The sequence below is a fragment of the Lates calcarifer genome, linkage group LG9, assembly GCF_001640805.2.
Source record: "Lates calcarifer isolate ASB-BC8 linkage group LG9, TLL_Latcal_v3, whole genome shotgun sequence".
NCBI lineage: Eukaryota > Metazoa > Chordata > Actinopteri > Centropomidae > Lates > Lates calcarifer.
The window spans coordinates 14,168,475-14,190,461 of NC_066841.1; the positions used below are offsets into that span (position 1 = coordinate 14,168,475).

At 39.7% G+C, this 21,987-nt stretch overlaps 1 protein-coding gene across 1 annotated transcript in view; it reads left to right on the top strand.

Moving 5' to 3' along the window:
• Nucleotides 1-21,987, top strand: part of arhgap24 (Rho GTPase activating protein 24) — a 66,847-nt gene that overhangs the window by 12,514 nt on the left and 32,346 nt on the right. The window contains 1 exon segment of the mRNA XM_018662468.2: nt 12,184-12,271. Within this exon segment, the coding sequence (XP_018517984.1) occupies nt 12,184-12,271 (88 nt within the window).

Here is a 21,987-nt window from a genome sequence, read left to right on the forward strand (position 1 = left end):
CTATGTTCCCAAGGTTATATCTTCCCTGGTTCAATATTCTGTTAACACACATAAACTCTCCCATTGTGTTTGGGTCAAATGTGAACTATCTGAAGTTAAAATATTTCCATAAATACTATCCAGATGCTTTCCATTGGAACAAGGCTTCAAAACTAAACACAACAACCCTAACGCCCTAACCCAATAACCCGTTTATTAAGTTCCCTCAAGTGTCTGCTTATTATATTGAGAGCCATACAGCAGTGCTGGGGAACAGAAAACCACTTGTTGACATGTTCCCATAATAGCCCATCTCATATTAAGCAAATACAGAGCTGGGGAACATCTTGTTCAGGTTCCCATTATGTGCTATATACAGCTGGGGAACAGAGGTCCTTAGGAACATAGGGCCCTGTATCACATAAAAAGCTAAAAATTAGCCACATCATTGTTTAAGCCGCAAGGTTCAAAGCGTGTGAAAAAAGTAGCGGCTTATAGTCCAGAAATTACGGTAAGTACAGTCCATTTACCATTTGAAACAAGGGGAAACAGCTAGGCTCTGTCCAAAGGTAATATTCTGACCAATACACTAGGAACATTGTATCTAGCAGATACAAGATTTGTCCCTCACTCATTCATTGACAACAGCTTGGTTATTTATCACACTTTGTTACCATTTTACTTTTAGTTTCATGCTAGAAGCTTTGTTCTTTGTCTTCACAAAAAAGTACACATACAACCACAACCTTTTCTAATATCTATTCCACCCAAACAATATCCCCCTTTTTCCATGAGAAAATACTAAAGCACAATTGAAATCTTCATTCTGCTCATCTACCCACACTTGTCTGTCTGGCTGATTTCCCAGCAAGTTCAGCTCAGCCAAACCCAAGCCACATCAGCAGCAGAAGTCTCTGAAGGTTAAAGCACCAGACCTGAAGGTGGGCCATCGGCCAGATACAGGGAAAGAAGATTTTCCTTCACTGCTATTTCTGGGTAGCTCCGTTTCTTAAGCAGTTGTGTTTCACTTCTTGGTGCTGTGAATATCCTGAGGGAATGATGCAAATGCTGTGGAGCACTTCCTCATAATAATTTGTAGAAAGATGACAAGTAACAATTAGTTCCCCTTTGAAACATCTTGCCATCTATATTTATCTACCCCAAAATGTTCATTTCATTAAGGTGCCTGCAACTTCACCTACCTGAGGAACACTCTACTCTTCTATGTTTTCCAACTTTCCATTCTTACCCTACTTCTGAAACAAAGCCAACATAAATTTCAGACACCTTAAAACTGCTTCTTTTTGCAGAGAATGGGAAATTCAATAAAACTAGGTCAGGCACAGAGCAGTGTGTTCAAAGTCCTTAAATCTCCATGACCTCCAAAGCAGAGCAGCATGAAACAGGACAAAAAAAAAACAACACCCTGACAAGATACAGTACCCAACAGAGTACAAGATAACTAGTCTAGAGTTTCCAAAATCCTGAAAGAAAGAACACAAGAAGGGCAAAGAAGAGAGACAGCCTTGTCTGAGGTTGTTCCTAGCCTCTAACACTGATGTTCAAGATCAGGATGAAGATACACACACAAGCACACAAAGATACATCTGACTTAGTGTATGTGCTGTGCAGTGGACTGAGCCATGAACCACATAAACGTAGCAGCATGAAGCCATATTTAGATCAGCAATTAATTAATTCTCTCACGTGCTGTGAAGTCTCCATTTGTTACCTGTCACATTAGCCTAATTGCTGCATCCTCTATGGGAGCAGGAAATTCTGCCCTTTGTCGTTGCCTATGGAAACACAGGCACCAACAAAGCTCAGACTGCTAAGACATGGTCACAGTTTTAACACAAAGGCTGGGTTAAAAAGATTTCCCAATTTGCTAATTAGTGCAGATTATGTACTACTGATTACAGCTGCTTTAACCTCAATGGAGAGAGAATCAGAAAATGTTCATATGTATTGTGTCTGTAACGGTCATACGGGTTGTGTTTTCTGCATGCTGCTGCTCAAAGGAATTCTTACGTTTGTAGATAACATCATCTGACAGAGCGTATTATTATTGTCAATACAGCGGACCCTGTTGTGTCCTATACAGTTTGGCCAAACCTCTCTGAGCAACGCATGGCATCTGAGGAATGGGAGTCAGATGGAGGTGAAGGGTCACTGAAAAGCACGCGTAGGGTACGGCACGTGTGGGCTTAGCGTCAACATGCCATCTGCCTGCCCTTACTCGTCCATGGAGATGTATGCGCGCACAAGCATGCATGTACTCACTCACATTCTCAGAGAAACACACACAAACACACACACACACACACACACACACACACACAAATGCACTCAGATTTCATCTGGCTGAGCTGTAAACAAAGACAGAATTCATCCAGTGGGTAAAATGGAATGATTATTGTAATTTAAACCACTTAGCATCGTATCTGTATGCCAGGCAAGTACTTGAGGTAACATCATGAATGAATGAGAGAATTGTGAATGAATACATTCAACCATTTCTATTCTATTATGATGTATTAAGAAATGAAAAAACATATTAGAATTTGATTAGGATATTACAATTCTGACCACAACAAGACTTAGAAGTGAGTTAATTAATATTCATGGTGTGAGGGGGGGCCAGACAAAATTATCTGAAGAAAAGTAGTTTGATTTAATGAGTAACCGCATTAAATCAATAATGCAACAGTGCAATAATGCACTGAAAATCCTTTGTTTTCCTTTGCTTGAGCTGCAAAGCGTCTGACCTTGGCATTTAACAGGAGTAAATAAAATGCCACTGCAGTTCTGTAATTATTCACACTGCAAGACTGTGTCATCTTACTGCTGCTTTTGATGAAACATTAACACTGTACCATTCATCTGACCTCCACTGCCATGGTGGGGCTGTAGACGCTTTTCACACTGACAAAAACGGATGATGGTTACACTTGTGACTTTTACAGTACTACGTGATTACAGCAGAAACATCCACATAAGGGGTAAACATCCCATCACATCCACACATGATCTGACTCACATTGTGCTTGAATGTCAGAGGAATGCGGACGGTGACGTCATCCAAACACTCTCTCGTGTACGTAACTGACATCACTTTCTGAATACAGATCCAGACTTAAACTGCTGTGTTAAGTCTGAATGCACGTGTGGCTGGGTCCCATCTGATGTCAGTTATTGCATCTTCGCTTATTTGTGACACAAGACATCTCTGGCTGCCAGTATTCCTTGTATGTTCACTAAATACAGAGACTATTCCCTTTGATTCCTGTATGGTGACTGCATGTCTAATAAGCTCAGTATTGATTGATGGAAAAGCCAATTAACTCTCACTGGACTTGCAACAAGTTCCAGCAAGTTCTATTTACAGAGCACTTTCTCTGTCTTCAATACCTGAGGTGGTAACAGGGCACTGCCATGAATTTCAGGTATGTGCAGGTGTAGCAGTTATTTGTACAAGTGGGAGAGCACATTTTCCCTGACAAAAAAGTGAGCACGCAGCTGGTGCAGGAGCCGTACAGAGAGTCGAATCACATCGACATTCTTCACACACAACGGCGGTTTCGGCTGGCATCCCAGAGGCAGAGACCTCGTCTGACTTAAAATACTTCACTTTCCATTGGCTACATGTATTACCCTCTGTATTATCCTGCAGAAAACTAGGTTTTGATTAATGCCTGCAGTTTTGCAGAATTAAACTTAAAGCAGCTGTAATCAGTAAGTTATAGAATCCATGGATCACATCATTATTTGTATGTGGAAGGTATTGCTAGAGGTGACAAACCCACAGATAATTATCAGCCAACTGCAGTCCCCGCCAGCTCTATGGAGCATCTCTTAACTCATTAAGTTGTTTTGGTTTTCCAGCCCGTCCCTACTCTGTTTTTGGTTTCCCCTCTCTGCATCATTTTCACCAAACTTCAAACTTCTCAGCTACAACCTACAGACAAAGTCAGCAGCTAGCTAGTGGATCATTTACCAGCTGAAAAACCTCATACAAGACTTGATGGAGGCCAAGAGACCTAAAATCTCTGAGCTAAAAGGAGGGAGGATGTTAGACTTAGATCCATCAGACGGCCAGAAACACAAGTCCAAATGAATGTTGATGTTGCTCTCTGTCTGCTGGATGTTTAAATAAAGATTATGGATGAACAACAGCAAATGTGCTCTCAAAAAGCTAACAGGAACTTTCTAAGTGACTATATTCCAACTAAGTGCTTCTTATTCTGTGTGGCTGCCCGCTGCTCTGTCAGTCCCCAGTCAGCAACAGAAGCGACCTGTCAGACAAAAATGTGCATCAGCAGTATCAGTTTATGGCACAGGCTATAATCCACTCTGCTGTGTCCTCTCCGACACCCCAGAGGGAGGTCTGAGAGCAGAATCAGGTGTCAGAAAAACACAAAAGATGTTTGCTCTTGTGGGTCTTAATTAGTGGGGAGGGGGGGGCTTGAATTACTTACTAAGGTCATATTAAAATAGAATGTATCTGTACAACTTGATCATGCTCTATACTATATGCACACACCCAGACAACACACACTTGAAACATATGCACTACATACACAGACGTGTATAAACAGACTATAGCCCATTAACAGAATCCAGAGATATAGGAGAAGTAACCTAACATATGGCCTTGCTGTCCTGAAATACACTGTATCACACTAATGCAAAACTACTGGATCATTTTTATCTGAAATGTTTTCTGATAGCTCTGCGGCAGAGGGATTGCATTTCCCAAGAACAATAACTGCCCATATTTATTTTTTAGGGGAAAAGGGTAATGGTATATAGATGCTAGTATTATAGTACTATACTATCTCTGTTGATACAAACAGGGTCTAACAGGGCACAATCTGGAAAATGAGTTTTTATTAAAGCCATAAATCTAGGTACTTTTCAAAATAGTGTAATAAAACTTCTTTGACCAAGACTCTGGTCCTTGACAACATATCTTGAAAATTAATGGTCACATTGACTTCACTGTGGGTATTCATGCTCACCAAAGGAAGAACTCTTGTTTTCATCATTTGATCATGATCTCCTCTTCTTAGATAAAAGTAAATTTAACACAAAACATCATCATACCTTTGTATGATTGTCGTGAGCACATTTATTCTTGTAGATTCATATATTCATCTATATTTCTGGATACCTGCCATCCACCTCTGGCCATGCCAGAGATGTCAACATTTAATGTTTATCCTTAATCTACTAAATTTTATGTCTTTCATTATTCTATGAAGGCCATGTAACTCAAAGCCTCACCTGTATGTCATGTTGGGAGTGTAGAATCCATTCACACAACCTTGTTTCAGTCAGTGTCATTCATCTGATATACAGTAGGCAAACTAAATGTCATCATATTATTATATCAGTTCAGGAGCTATACTATATATCAGGACTTTATTGTAGAGTACATTTTTCTCTTGGCAGCCAGTTATCTTCAAGCCTCTGGGATGTTTATCATGTCAGACTCCAGACAGTCTGCAGAGAGACGTCTCATTTTACTCATCTGTTCCCCTCTCTCTGGGTTAATAAAACAATGTAGTGTCAGTCAAGTTTAATTGGTGAACTGCACCACTTTATTCTCTTTGGACTGTTTTTCAGCTTGCTGCCATTAAGGTACCTGGGGGGTCACAGTATTATATATTTTTTCAACTGGGCATACGCAACTGAACTGCAGTGCAAGAATAGTTACTTAACAGAAATATGCCTTCTCTCTGTTCTCTGTTTGGTGCAGCTGTGCTCTAGTTTTAAAGGTGTGACTATATTGTAACTAAGAGTTCATATGAACTAGCAAGCGAGTTTCACTGGAAAATAGTTGATGAGCAGGAGTAAACCTCTTGTCTGTTCTGTGGTTAGGTATTTGTGTACTTTGCAAGCCAAAGTAGTAATGTCTCCTGCAGCTGTGCTCTAGTTTTGAAGGTGTGCATGTAGTGGGAATGAGAGTTCAGCACATGCACTTGTAATTTAATACTTATTATATGATAAATATGCAGTCCCTATCTGGTAAACAGAATTGGTGTTAGATGTCAAAAGAATTCACTATATTCTTAATTTAGAAAAGAAGTTATCATTTCACCACAACTGGAGAAAAGTGAGGAAAAGTTGAACCTAATCACCATCAGTATTAAGTTTGATCCACAGTATGCCCTTACACTGACATAGCACTTTATGTCTGAATGTGTTTCGTATATTTTTGTTCTTAGAAGAAGATAAATCCACAGTGCTCATAAAGTCAAAGCAGCACTTTGACTTTAATAAGGTTACATAAAGACATTACTTATATATAGATTTAATAAGGTTAAATAAAGACATTGAGAGACATTCTGCACTGCAGAGGAGAAACATTTATTAGTGAGTTATTCTGTGCATTTTGTGATGCTATATTTATTGTATGAATATGAATATTTGATATACTACTGTAACATGCATGAATGCCAAAATATTACAGTGAGTAGTTCTCACAAGGTTAAAAATCATCTAATTTCATTAAATGGATTTCAGCTGTAGTAGGTAGAAGAAACTCCAAGTTATTAACATTGAAATGTTGTATTTTTCCTCTTAAGGGATTACTATTCCCTTTTTCCTGGACTTTGTGCACATCCATCTCTATCCTTTTATATGAATAAGATTTCAAGATAATTGCTTTGGCATTTATAGTCTTTTAAAAAGAAAAACAGACCAATGTAGCAATCATTCATTATGTATCATGTATCTTCCTGATATTTCATGACTTCACAAAAAACAATTTGCACTTTTTGAGGGGGCTCTGCTGATGTGATACTGGTATTTTTATTTATTTATTTTTTTTACACAACGAGCACCGGCTTTGGCACATGATACGTTTTGAAACTTTATATATGAAACTCAAGTGCTTCTTGGATGGAGATAAAAGGTTTTTTTTATTTTTGCATCAGGCAGGCAGCGACAGCAGCAGCAGCAGCAGTGACAGGTATTTCTACGAGAAAGTGACAGGACATTGTGTGTTTCCAGCTGCTCTGCACCGAAATCACTGTAGGTTTTCTTGCTTTTTTTTAAGTCTTAGGGATCTTGTGGTTTTTGATGGATTCACTGTGTCAAAGAAGTATACTTGAGACCATTCTTGTCCTTGTTGTCTGCCTCCATACTATAGCTCTTTGTCCCAGATTTTGTTGCACATTACAACATTTACGGTATTTGCTAAAAGGACCAGGGTTGTGTTTGTATGCAGTGCCAGCGATTGTGTGGTTTTCATTAAGTCTTCCTGCATTAAAGCCAGACTGTGTGATGATTTATCTCGTCTGTCATGTCTGTCTGCCACTCACTGTTTTTAGCAAACATTTCACATAGTCTGTTTAATGGCTCCAGCACTCATTTTGTGATTTCCCCACAACTTTTTCCTCTTTTAAGTTTCAGCGTCCTCAGTATCATCGTCTCCTGTTTTATCATGCACCATCTAGTGTCTCACTTCATTCACCCATAGTTAATCCACCAAATGAATAAAAATTAATGGAGAAGACCTCAATTTTTCCACTCCATTGCAGTTGATTGGCATATTAATATTTTAGTGAATGTTATGCAGTTGCAGCTGTGGATTTACTGAGTATTTTACTGGCTTTTGAATGTGGCTCAGCCAGTCAGAGTTGAGGACCAGAACTACCTGCTTTATAACTGTGGAATAATGATGACATTTATTGGATTGATGGACTCAGTGGAGCGATCAGAGCAGAACCATTAGTAACTCTGACACTTGAACAAGCAGGTCTCTTATAGCAGGTACAAATGGAGACCTGGAAAGAGAGAAGAATAAGTGCATTCATACAGAAGTGCATTTACGCACATAATATAGTACAGATGCATGTACCTGACGTCTCTAGGTCTCCTGCTGAGTTTGACTTCCTGTGTCTGAGAGGTCACTGAAGCTGGAGAGCAGTAATTATTGGATAAAAAGACTGCTGATCAATAAGCCAAGGTTTAATGAGCGCTTAAACGACCTGTTATACCAATAACTTCAGGTTAATTGACTTGAGGGTCAGCAGTTATATATTTTCAATCTGAAATCAATTTCAGCTCCACAATTAATTGCTCTGCATTTTATTATCTTGACACGTACCCTGTTTTCTTCACTAATACATCAAACCAGATCATTATTTAGCAAGCTAAGGCTATCTCTTAACTTACACCTCAGACTGGGACTTGCCTTGAACAGTTGTTTTTCTCATTAGAAATACAATCTTCAGGAACAATTCAAGAGAGTTTTTAAATCAGCTATAATTAACAGTTTTATATTACCAATAGATTACATGGCTATACGTATGTGAAAAGAGTTGCTTGTAGTGATGAACTCACAGAGAATAATCACCTGTCTCTGCAGTTTCCCTCAGCTCTAATGAGCTTTATACCATCCTTCAGGGTTACATTCCAAGGCTCAGGATTCTGGTGGAAATGAAGTCTGTTCCCCAATTGATATGTGCTTCCCCTCACCGTAACATGAAGCTAACCTTACTGTTACCCCTAACCAGTCATGTCTTATTATGCTTAACCTGACCTCAGCCTTACCCTAACCCTCTAAAAATCCACTGTATGCCGCCTTCCTAGCACCCAGCAGCAGACAGACACTGTTAGCAACCACCTGCTGGATATAGTGGAGCACTTAGCACATGACAGAGCCAGATCATTTACCTTAGGAGCTGGTAGAGACCAAAGACAGAGTTAAGAGAGAGTGAATATTAGACTCACACTCAACGAACGAGGTAGGTTTGCCTATCAACTCTAAATGACTGTTGTGTTTACAGCTTGTCTCTGCTGCCCAGAAGTGAAAAAAAAATGTTTTAAAAAACTGCTAGTTGTATTCACAGTATTGTGGCTATCTGTTGGCTTCTGCCAACTAGAATAACTATCAAGTCCACATTTGGGAAACAAGGACTTAGGAAAAACAAAAGTGACACACAAAGCTGGTTCACAGTGAGCCTGCTGAAGCTTTCCAATTAAACTTCAGATTTACATAAGTTGTTTCAGATGTTTGTTGTAAGGTAAACATTGAGAGTAGCTCAATGGATTGGCCACAGTAGCTGACTGTATTGACTTTTAGGGCAACTTTCCTGCCCCAGCTATTTCCCATGAGATGTTTAAGCCCCTTCTTCTTTATCATGGAGAGGGAATACAATTTTGATGGTATAAACCCATTAAAACATGTGGACAGCCTGTCATATGTCGTGGTGTACAATTTGGTTCCACAGTGAATTCCCTTCATCTTACTGAGAAAGCCAGTCTGTAATCAATAAAACATCCAGAGCTGCAGGAAACAGTGAACTACTGCATTGACATATACCCAATAACTGACAGTGTATGTAATATGTTCACATTGGTAAAATATTTGGCTTCTGACCAAAAAGAAAGCCACTGTTCGTGTCTAGCTGCTGCAGTGTGTACTGGCTAGTCAGACAAACTTGTGTAGATGCCACTAAATTAACAGAGCTGAAGTCACAGTCAGTATTCTGGTATTTGCTAGCAGTCTGAGACAACACAACGAATTTGATTTCATTTAGAGCACACTGTTGGACACAGCCTTAGAAACAGCCCTCCCTGACAGGCTGGGTCGCTGCTTACAAGCCTTAGCCTCCTGCTGTCACTTTCCCTCAGACAGATTTGTCTGAGCCTCTTGCATCCATGTGTCTGTGTGTGTGTGTGTGTGTGTGTACGTGCGTGTGTGTGACTTTTTCTTCGACAACAAAAGATAATTGGGTTTGTGTCATTACACAGTTTCCAAAAATGACCTCATCCTGGTTAACAACAATATAAAAATGCAGAAAACACCCCAAAATAGGTTGTTTTTTTTTTTTTTCTTCATTGGGTTGGGCTGCCATACTCCTTGCTGGGTAAATATTACTCTGTCTGTGGTTAGGTTTGTCTGCAGCAAACAACAGGCCACCAGGGGATGTCAGCATGGAAAGTGTGGCTGTGGCTTAGAAATGGAGGAGAGGAATATCCGTGGTGTTGTGGTTTTATAGTAAGGAGGGACTACACAGGCCCCTTTCTTCTTTTTAAAGAATATATACAAGAAGCACACATATGTATAAGTCTGTCTCACCCACACACAATTCACTTAAGTCATCTTCTGTTTCCCTGGAATCAGTACGCTGCACACTACAAAAAAGATCTGATAAAAGTTCTTAAAGCTGCTTTTAATCCCTAGATATTGAAGCTAAGCAGATTCTCTTTCTGACAACCACATCAAACGAGCTCGTTCTCTCCCCTCACTCCTCCACTTTGGAGCATGTCGGTCCCATCTTTATAACCCCCTTTAAAGCACTTCATCTAAGGCCTCAGGTAGGGTTTCCACTTCCTGGTTGTCACAGTTATGGCTCATTAAAGAGTGCTCTCTCTCAGCAGGAAGGAAGCTGACTGCCTCTCAGATCCTGCTCATGTGTGTGGGTCCTTAATACTGATGCTGTCACCGACGCACATCTTGTCTTCATTAGTGTTAACCCAGATAGAGGTCAGTCTAATGACTGTCAGATGCTGCGTTGTGGCATTAAGGCCTGAGCTGTTAATCAAGTGAAAAGCCATTGTTTGATTGCATAAATGGTAAACTTGCAGCTGCTTATGTTGTAATCCTTTTTATAGTCACTCACTACAATTTGGAGAAGGTGAGGTATTTGTTATGTGTGAAGAATATTAAACTGCAGTAATTACTCACCAGTTCATGTAACTGCTTTGTCATTCTCATAGGATTAACACATGTAAGTCATTGGTAATTCACATGGTGAGGTTACCAAGTAGCTTCTCATCCCAGATACCCTCTAATGATAATCTGTGTTATCGATCAGTCTGATGTTTGGCCCATTAACTGTCAGAAAACAGTAGAAAATGTCCATTTTACATTTACATTGGAACTATCATGAAATTAGAGTTTCACTACACAGCAGCAGATTCATCTTTCACTTTCATTATTCAGTTTTTCATTATTCAGTAGTGCAAATGCAACCAGATAAACTGATAAACAAAAGATCCACAATATTATAATATGTGTGTTATTAACATGACAGATTTCATTTTTTAGATATCACAGGTTATCATCAGTACTGGTGAACACTGAACACTGGAGAGGAGTAAGAGTATGTCAGTAAATCCAATGGCTTTCCATTGCTGCTATCACTAATGAGACCCTCAAAGACTCATATCTATCTGCAGACACCCACTGTGACCCTCCTGTGTCCAGCAATATCAGAGTCACAGTAAATTTTTCAACATCCGGACGTAATCATTGGTTATGGTACCTGTGGTCCAGTCAGTGGCAGACAGCGTGTGTCAGCCTCTCACAGTGCGACGCTGGTGCTCTGTGACAACCAGACTCACAGCCCTGCCCCACAGCGTTTCTAACAGACAGTCTGAGTCTCAACAGTGAGGTTGTTGTGAGGTTGACTCTGGAAAAAAAAAAAAAAAAAAGATGCTGATGCTCCTGCTATTTAAAGCAGAGAATCTCTGGCCTTTAGTGTCACATAGATGATGTATCATTGTGGACAGAGCTGAGCCGGAGAGATGGTGATCCTCTATAATGCTGCCGCTTTGCCACATTTTATAACAGCTCAGCTCCATCATCCCGACACATCCCTGGGGACCTATATGCCACCTCCTGGGTTGACAGAGATGCTGATACATATGACGATGCAAAATAATTTGACAAACATGTCAGTGTTTTAAGCATATTTCTCCCATGATAATGCCAGAGAGCTGAATGCTGCTGAGCTCAGGAGTGCTGCTGTTTTGAGGGAACAGATAATGGTGTGCATTCTGCACAAAGTACAATATGTGCCAGATCCCATGGCCAGTGTGCAATTTATTGCATAATAATGATATACACATTGTACATATGGCATTTATGAATCAAATGTGGACTGTGTGGTCTTAAACCTGACACTGATTTAACATGAAACAGTGAATATCAAATATATATATAAAAAGAAACCCACAGAATGTTTTGTCAGCATTTTGTAAGAACCCACAGAATCTGTACCATACATACAGCACAGTGGAAAATACAGTATTTTGATGTGTCTTCTCAACATAAATATTCCTTTACTGACAAAACTAACCAGATTTACTAACCAAAAGGCCATCAGTAAGTCAGCATGTAGTCCTAAATGTTTAAACTGACTTTTACTATTGCCTCTGATCACTCTGTTCTTTTTTTCTCCGCAGGGAGCCATTTTCTTACCTGGAAACAAAGTGACAGAGCATCCAACCAGCGGCGATGAAGGGGGGAAATTTCTTTTCGAGGTCATTCCAGGTAGGAGAAGATAAAGGCAATTTAATCACTTAATGTCTTCACTGAGGACAGAGTGATGACAATGATGTTGATTAGGCAGCAGCAGTCAATGTTTCTTGTCTGCCACAAATAAATTTGGGTGGAGTCTGAAACAGTGAGAGAATCATCATGGGGAGATGTTTGATTGCTGGTGTGAGACCTGATCTGCTGTCTGTTTTAAAATTTCATTATGGACGATCGATGGGTTTCAAAATTTTGACCGATAACCCAAAAAAAGAGATCATTTAACACACATATATTTGTGTGGCATTTCACTTGTAGTGACAAAACCAAACAAAGTGACCTAGATTAGAAGGATGCAATTCACTATAAAGGTCATGAGACAGCATTCAAGTATGTATTAGACTGTTGATGCCCTGTGTGCTCAGGCAGAACCACAAAACAGACACTGTTGAAGGGAAAATGTGAAAAACTGTAAATGGCAAGGAAACTTCTCTGCAAAGAGAGGAGAAAAGAGGAGTCATTGTGTAATTGGGATCACTGTAATCTTACAACATTCTCTCTCTCTCCTAACTTTAAAGTTGTAGCACTTAGTTTATTTTTATCCCACTAAAAGGAACTTTAGTGTTACAACGGTTCCCAAGCTAAATGAGAAGTTGACCAGTGCTGATGTTTGCTATTTTAATGATGCAAAACCTTTTAAAGTGTCTTTAAAATCTCTGAAGCTTGAGTCAGAGTATCCCACACACAGACTCGAAGATGATCACGCGCACAAATGCCAGCAGGCCACATGGAAACATGGTCAACACAGAGAAACAGCAGGGTATTTTCCCAGGTGGAGCAATGCAGAGAATGTGAGCCTGTGGAATAGATATTTAAAATGCACACGCACACTGGGGGAAACAGACACAGCTGTTAAAAGATACAGTAGCAGAGTGCATCAGCTGCACCAGATGACCCATCTAAAACCCTGTAGAAAACACCGGATGCGTGCAACAACCATTCCTAGTTTATTTGTACTAATCTTTTCCCTGGTGTGTATCCAATCGAGTTTCTCTCAGAGGAAACCAAAATATAACTATTGAGACATGTTCTCACACGATTTGTGGCTGCCAGACACATACACACACACACACACACACACAGGCAGATATCAATGCAAACTCTCTCTCATTTGTTGGTAAAAAGTCCATTAAAGTACTGCCCAGACTGAGCCTATATATTTAGGCAACTGGCCAGAAGTGACAGATGAACAGTCCAGGTGTGTCACAGATTTGCTTTAAAGACTCTTGATGGGGTTTTTGTTTTTGGATGCTATCTAATACGATGAGGATTAACAGTTCCATGCTGAGATAATTTCATGGACTTTGAGTTTCTGCTTTCCACTGTAGCCATTCCACATTCACGCTGAAAGTCAACTTGTCAGCTTGTGATTAATAGTTCTCGATGTTGGAAGTGGTTGTGTCATGGGAGAAACAATACAACTATTAGTTTAGGCACTACTTCACCATATGCTCGTGTGCCTTTTTGCCAGGGTAGAATGCAATTTGAAGTGTCAGCACGCATATAATGGAGCAAAAAAAAAAAAAAAAAATCTCAATATAAAGCCATCATAAAAGCATTATATACTATTTTTGATGCTATTTGATCATCTCTCAGTGAGTGAGCAGGTGCTAGTTTAGAGACTTGTTCAAAGACATACTGACAGGATGATAATACATAGGCTACTGTTAGTTTTCTCTGGCACAAGAATACAACTGACATCACTCACGGATCTAAAAGCTGCATGGGCTTATGTTTTTGAATGACTGGTGATGACTGGCTGGATGAGCTGTTTTCCACAAAAAAAAAGAAGCTCATTTGTCTGGTAGCATAAAAATGTCATCAAGGGGTTAAAAAAACAACTATTTTTTGCTTCTCCTTTTTTTTCCATGCTCTTCTGCTGAAAAATGCCCACAATATAAAAAGTCATTAAATTTATGGATGGCATTTTTTCTTTTTTTGCTGTCGACTCAGCTGCTGTCTGAAGTTGAGGTTTGTTTGTCGGGAAGTGGTAGTGGCAAATAATGCCATTATTCATCAACATTATTTAAACCAGCCCATGTGTTCCCATGTTGCAAAGGACTGGTGAGATACTGGGTTTAAAAATGCTGAGGTAGTGATCTGTTGACGAGTGTCTTCTTGTTCCTATCAAGGCTGTATTTTGTAGTACTTTAAATACAATACAGTAAAAATGTAATCCCAGTCCTCACTGAGTCATTGCACCCTATCTCAGCCACACTTTCAGTTCCCCCTTCCCAGGTGCTAAAGTATATGTTGTTGGTTTTGCCCTCTGACACATCATCTTAGTTTTGTAAGTAGAGGCATGTGAACACAATCTAGTCATGTTGTTATATTCAACAGTTTATTTTGTCCTCTGGAGACAATATGAACACATTTTTATTTTGTGTTGACTTATGAGATTCTGTGTTGGTGCTTTCCAGTCTCTACCACTTCCCCGGTAGGATCAGACTGTGTTAGCTTCTGTAGGAGATCTGAAGTAGGGGAAAGGAAATATGAAATAGCCCTGACTCAATTTTCTCTACCTGCAAAAGCAGTCATACCACAATTTCCACAAAATACCAGAGGCTGTTCCCAGCTGACCATGTTCCACTTAACTCAGCTTGGTTCTGTCTTGGTTGTCTCTATTGAAGCCTGTGATTTTGATGAAACAGTCTTTTGTGGCTGTAAGTTTTGGTGAATGTGGCCAAATACCTTGTCTCAACCTTGTCATGCAAACCATGCCATTGTTGTAGGACTGTATGACAGCTACTGCAATATAAAGTATAGCAGAGGCAGTTTTTTTGTGTGTGTGCTTTCAGGTTCCAATTTCAGAGGCAGTTACTGGTAGGTTGCTCAAAATAATCAATCAACTTCACTTTCAGATCTCTGTTTTTTTTTGGAACAAAGTTCATCATTTGACTGATGAGGCTTTCGTTACTGTAGTATTCTACTTCCAATACTGCACTGTACTGTGTGTGTGGCATTTTCATAGTTTTGTCCCTATGTTAGCATGTGTGGTCTGGAAATATAATAGTTTACTTATAGAGGATTAAAATTTTCATTCTTCAGAAAGATATATGTGCAATCCTTTTATATCACATGCCTAAGTTGTGTTATATTTATCTGTTTAAGCACACAGTATTTTCCAGCTTCTCTTACTGAAGTGATATCATGTAACTTTTGCTAAACATAGTTACAATGCTGGGATAAGGCTAAATGCTAAAGCATAGCTTAGCAGCAGCACCAAACTAACTCAATAGTGTCATACAGCAATATTTTGCTTAAGTTTGCCAACATTAGCTTACACTAGCCACCATAAACAATTTGTCATTCTAGACCAAGTAAGGCCGTAGCAGCAAAACATGTATATTTATTGCTTTTTTAAATATTTTATGTCTTCCTTACAAACTTCAAAGAAATAGTTTGACATTTTTTAAAACAAGCTTATTTGCTTCCTTACACACAAAGGTTAACCTTCAACCAGAAGATGGTTAGTTTAGCTTAAGATAATTAGTGGAAACGGGGAAACTGCTACCCTGGCTCTGTCCAAAGGTAACAAAATCTGCCTGCCAGCACCTCTAAAGCTCACAAATTAGCACATTACATGTCAACGTTTAATCTGCACAAAAACCAAAGCGTAAAAGCAACAAGGTTTTGTTTTATTGGGGTTTAACACCCGTATAACCACTGTTTCTAAGGCGAAGCTAAGTAAACTATCAAAAGCTGAGTTTGTTATGGCTGTGGCTCAGATGCTGTAGGATTACTCATACCAGCCATGTGGATTAAAATGTGACTACCCGCATGTTCATAAAAGGACCCCTTGAAGTTTAAAACACATCAGGACTCAGCATTTAGTACCACAGATTTAGTATCACTAATACTCCTAAACTGTTTTCCCCATTCTGCATCACCCTCTGTGCCCTTATACCGATGGAAAACAAGAACATGGCTTGTTATGAGGCAGCAAATAAAGAGGCCTAAGAGAAGCAGAGAGAGCAAATGAAAGGAAAACACAACACATATATTCCACTGGTCTAAATGTGGCCCTGCAGTTTGAACACAACACATGGACAGTCTCTGGCAGACAGACAGACGGGAAGTGATGGGGGGTGTGGTGGTGGTGAGGGGGTCGAGAACTGCAGGGGAAATGGGGTGGAAGTCAAGAGTTGTACAGAGATGTCCGTTGTCTTGTAAAGGGCGGTGATGGGATTTGAACACAAGCCGGGTATCTGGTGACAGCCAGGGGCTTGAATAGCAGCAGTGGGACATAAGTACTGGAAGGGAGACTCTGCACTCAGATTAATGCACAACACTGTATTTTTAGCTCTTCTGGGAAGTTTTACTCTGTGCTTCGAAAAAGCTGAAAAAAGTCACAAAAAAGTTCAGAAAACATCTCTACTTTTATTCACCAGTACTATGCACCCTCTGATGCTTTTTGCTGTTCTTCTCTCTCGTCTTTGCCTCTTTCTCTGTGCACATCCACATCTGAATGATTTCTGTTAAACCTGCAGAAAGACTCAGTGAGTGAGAGAGGGGGAGTTGGGCCAACAATATTTAGACTAGAATCACGGTTATGTCATATTCTTAACAGTCTGACAGGGATGTGCAGGTACAGACACACTGGGGCTTTTGTTTTGCTCACCCAAACCACGACAGTGACGTCTTCTTCCATCACACTGACACGTTACAACATGTACAAGCACACATGGGCCTGGCTTTAAGGGAAGAGGAATAACAACAAAAATGCACAAATACAGCTGTCAAATTCTCTGTTTTGGCAGTTAAAGTTTATTTTTATAATAATCTGTGCAGGACATATTAATACTATACCTGTGACTGAAGGCACATTTTGTGTATGATGCACCTGCAAACTTTTCCTTTTTTTCATTGAACTGGATTTCTCTCAGGCCATATATCTGGAATACATATCAGAACATCCTGTTGCTCCTGTTGCTCAGAATCAGTGTGCAGTTTTATTTGATGTTGTTGAATCCTCCCAAGAATGTCAGGTAGCCATGATCTGAATGCAGCTGCATGGTATAACAGAGCTCTGAGCAACCAGGGGGACTGGATTTTTTAGACTGAAATACAGCGAGCAAGCAGAGTCTGCCTTTAGCAAATTACAAATTTAGACAAAATGGCACAGACTCTTCATTCATTTACCTGTCAAAGCTGCGTAAATACCTGTAGCTAAATGTCATCCCAGTGGTCCAACTGTGATTAATCATCCCATTCCTATAAAACAAGAATCAACACAGGAAACACTCCCCGCTGTGTTTTTGATGGAGAAACAGTGTGCTCCTCTTTCCCCAAGCTGTAATAAACACACAGCATTGGCTCCAGCATGAGTTCAGTATGTCACTCTCTCTCTCTCTCTTTGCCCCAGGCTCAGTCTTTTTTCTCTCTCTCTCACTGTTTCTCTCAGTTTCTCTCTGTAGCCTGGTTAGAGTAGCTGGTCAGGCCACAGCAAGACACTGCTGCTGAATTATGGGAATATTTCCCTGCTCATCCCCCGAGGCTACCATCTCTTCATTCATGAGAGGACCTTGGGATCATGTTAGCCTTGGGCAGGTGGATGGTCTTAAGCTTAAATGCTGTTTACAGAGCAAAGCCTGAATCCATAAAACATACCTGAGGAAAACAGTTTCCATCTTCTACCGGTATCAAAGACTTTGATTGGCTCCAATATAAAGCGTAAGTAACATCTAGGCATTGACATGATGCTGTAGTGAAGTTAGGATGTAGGGAAGCCTCAGAACGCCTGTCTAAATAAAGGTGACAGTGCCATCATGTGGTTTGCTAAGTTATTACAGGGCCAAAAAATCCTAAAACACTTAGATGATTTGTCTTTGCAAATTTGCAAATCAGTAAGTTTAGGCTCAGCAGGAAACTGAGCAGAGTAAAATGAATCCTTGTTGTTACAAAAGAAAGCTGTTGCATGATTCAATCTTGATGAATTCTGCAAGATTTTAGTCATTGCAAGAGTCATTTTGTGTTCGTGTCAATTTTCGGGGCTTTGTTTCTTTCACACTTAATTTGTGAAACAACAGCATTGCTGACTGGTTTAAATCAGTTTTGGTGACATGACATGAAATGTGCTGAGTTTTGTATTTGCAGAATAAGCATTAATTTAAACTAACTTTTGCACTAGCTTCAGCATAAAAAATGAAAACTGTGAATTATTAATTAATTAATTATTAACTCATAAATGCTTGTATTGATACACTGCTGGTATTATAGAAGGTAAACCCTGTGGTTTTATGCAGCAGTTTTATTGTTGAACATTTGTAAACATTTGCCTAGCAATAACAGAGTAAATTAACCATTGGTGAGGACTGTGAGATACACTTGAAAAAGCCATTACATTTTTTGGAATGCTCGTGGTTTATTACAGTTCTTTATGGTCTGGTCTTATTATTACTTTGCTATCAGTGTATATCTCCTCAGTGATAACATTTAATGAGATTTATATGTAAATGTGTCTTTTATGATTTCATCTTTGGATTTAGTGCCTCTGTGATTAATGCTCCATTATGATCCTCTTCTGACTCTTTGACGTATACGCCTCACGCATAGCCATAGGTAGCCACCTCTGTGACCTCTACAGTGAGTTATGAGTGTCATATGTCACTGAGGTGCATGTCTTATCCACACAATGTGACTTGTGTGATTGAGTTATGATAATTACAGTGCAATTATGAATAGGCAGGCGAGAGTGGGAGTAAATCAGACCCAGACAGCAGAGAGGGGCTGTGTGAAAATATTCTTTGTATTATTATTCTGGTAAATGAGAAAATCAGATATAAAATGATATTGTATGATCCATCCAGGAATGTGCTATATTAGGATAACATACTAATCTTACATAGAACTATATTGTCACACTTCTTATTAAACAGTAATGACAGTCAATGTCAGTCTAATACTACAGGTTGCTATTGGAGGGTGAAGACAGACATGCAATTTTAAGACAGACCACTGTACTGTTCATCATTAGGAAGGCTACTTATAACCTGGCAAAGCACCTAATGTTGATGATGGAGTGATAGATGGATGAACTAGATTTTTAAAAAAGGCCAAATCAGCTGGAGTTGGCCTTTAATAACCTAAACAATTATTCCACTTGTTAGTCGATGGTAATAAATATGGCAGGCTGCAGATATTACCCTGCAGGCAACAGTTGTTAATGAAGCCCCCGTAGAGTAATTGAGAAAGCATATGAATCTGTGGTGCTGACATTTCAGTGTCAGGATGTATGGAGGGGGTTTTCAAACAGGCCCCATGTCACATTAGTCATGGATAACTTCTGGTGCTGGCACCGGCTGTGTGTGTGCATACAGCCATGCGTGCGCCCTCTGACTTCAGTTCAATGACCCACTGGTGCAGCTTGAACTTTATCATATTTTAACTTTAAATTATGTTTATTTCAAAGGGCTAGATGACCATGAGTCCATTTTTTGTTATCATCTAATGTTTATATGCACATGTTACTGTATAATGGTAGTTATGGGGTTGCCTAAAGGACCTTGGATTATTTTAATTCCACAAGAGGTTTACAGCTTCATCAGCAGTTCTATTTCAAGGTGTGGTCCAACAGGAAGCTGCTGGTTTAAAAAATATATGCTAAATATTCTGAGTGAAATAAAATACATAATGCAAAAAAACAACTATTTCACAGCAGGCCCAGCTACTGCACACCATGCAGGCCAGTGTGGGAGCCCCATCCAGCTATATTAAATTGAAAAGCTCCTAGAAATAAAAATTACTTCTCCACCCAACACATACCCACAGACAAACAGCACCTCCAACACCCACTTCACTGTCATGGCTACAATATATGTTAATACATGAGTTTGAACCAATTAATCTGACACACAGGGCATAAACAAGCAGCTCTCTGTGTTTCGATCTCCATGTTTTGATATATTGATTTAATTAGCACTTGCATGTATAGTGCCCACATGGCTTCTAATGCATCATAAATCCAGGAACAATATGAGCACCAGTATGAGGGCATGCATTAAGAGGGAAAGCAGCAAAATTGATTTTATGGATATTACAGTGGTGAAATGATGAAGCCCAAAGCAAGCATGAGTGACAAGATTCTGTTTTGCATACAAAAGTGTTGACTATCTTCATTTGTACGCCTCCCACTGCTCTGGCTGCTCAGAGCCTGTGGGATGTAGCCAGTGTCCTTTTTCTCAAATTCACTTTGTAATATGACATTTTCAGAAAAGGTCAATAACTGAACTTCTCTCTCTTCTCTCCCTCTTCCTCAAAGTACGCTTATACGTGTGTGGTGTAAATGTGTGCAGACATGTTTGTGTGCATACATGTTTTCTCAGTGTGCAGAAAATATAAATAACTTGGTGTCTGTGACACAGCGGCACATGGCCTCCTGGAGGAGTTGTGGCCTGACAACCTGCTGCTTTTGACATTTTTCGTATGGGGCTTCAGAGATTAAGTGAGATCCAAATATGTCAAAGCTACAGTCAAATGTTGTCACCTTCAGTAAAGACAATAGCACTTTACTTCTTCCCTACACCGATGCAACACAGAGGCTTTTCATATTAAATTAGATGATGTCAGTCAGTTCAATTTTCCTTAATATCCTAAACCCACACTCCAATAACTGAACAGTTTCCTCCTCTAATGTAACATTCACCATAGAAAAGATTGTTTTTCAGAGCCACCCACTGGCTTCATTAGTAACATTTTCCCCAGGGAGGACCTCAGGGGAGGTTGTTTGTATTTGAGACTGTGACAGACAGTTAATTTGGAGCTTTGTGCTGAGCCACAACCTTTGATATGAGAGAACTCTTTTGATATGGGAGTCTAAGCACATTATTGTATACTATGACTCTATTTCCACTAAGACATTTAAAGGAGTATACAGTTTTTTAAGCTTTGCTTAGGATGGCAGTGTTGGTGTGTCAGTGAGTCTATCCATCACCTTGGTCCAGACTGAAATATTTCAAGCTGCTGGATGAATTGCCATGGACTTTTTGTACAGATATTTGCAAAATGATAGATGCAAGTTTTGCATGTATCAAAAGCAGTGCATTGCATTGTGGGATTGCTAGCAGAAAGCAGGGATGGACTCCGCCTTTTTTTCCACTCAATTGCAGAATTTTTTAGTGCAATATATATCAATGACTCAGACGCCCAATTAAAATGGTGGACAGTAAATGTAGAACACAACTGTTGCAGCTCATGTTAGCGTTTAGCTCAAAGCACTACCATGAATAAGTACAGCTTCACAGAGCTAGAGAATGGCTGTAGACTTGTGGTAATTTTCATGGTTAAATAGACTATGACAGCATTTTACTCACTGAATTCATTATGATTTGGATCTCTTGGCACAGCTCTACAACAAAGTTCATTATGGCCAGCAACACAAGTGCTTAACAGTGTCTAAACAAATTCACACTTCACCCACATTATTCAAATTATTTAATTTGGATATAAAGACAGAGCTGGATGCCAACCAAAATGTCTATCACCATCCTCCCTGTTCAATACCTCTAGCTAGTTTATGGTAGTAGCTTAAAATCCTCCTGCCAGTAAAGAGAAGAGCTGTCAGTTTAAAATAGGAGGCCCTCTGGATCCAGTTTGCACTCCTTACTCCTTAAGTTATTTGCAGACCAGTAGGACTGTTGCTGCCTAGCTGCCAATGCAGAAGTTCGAGTGGGGAG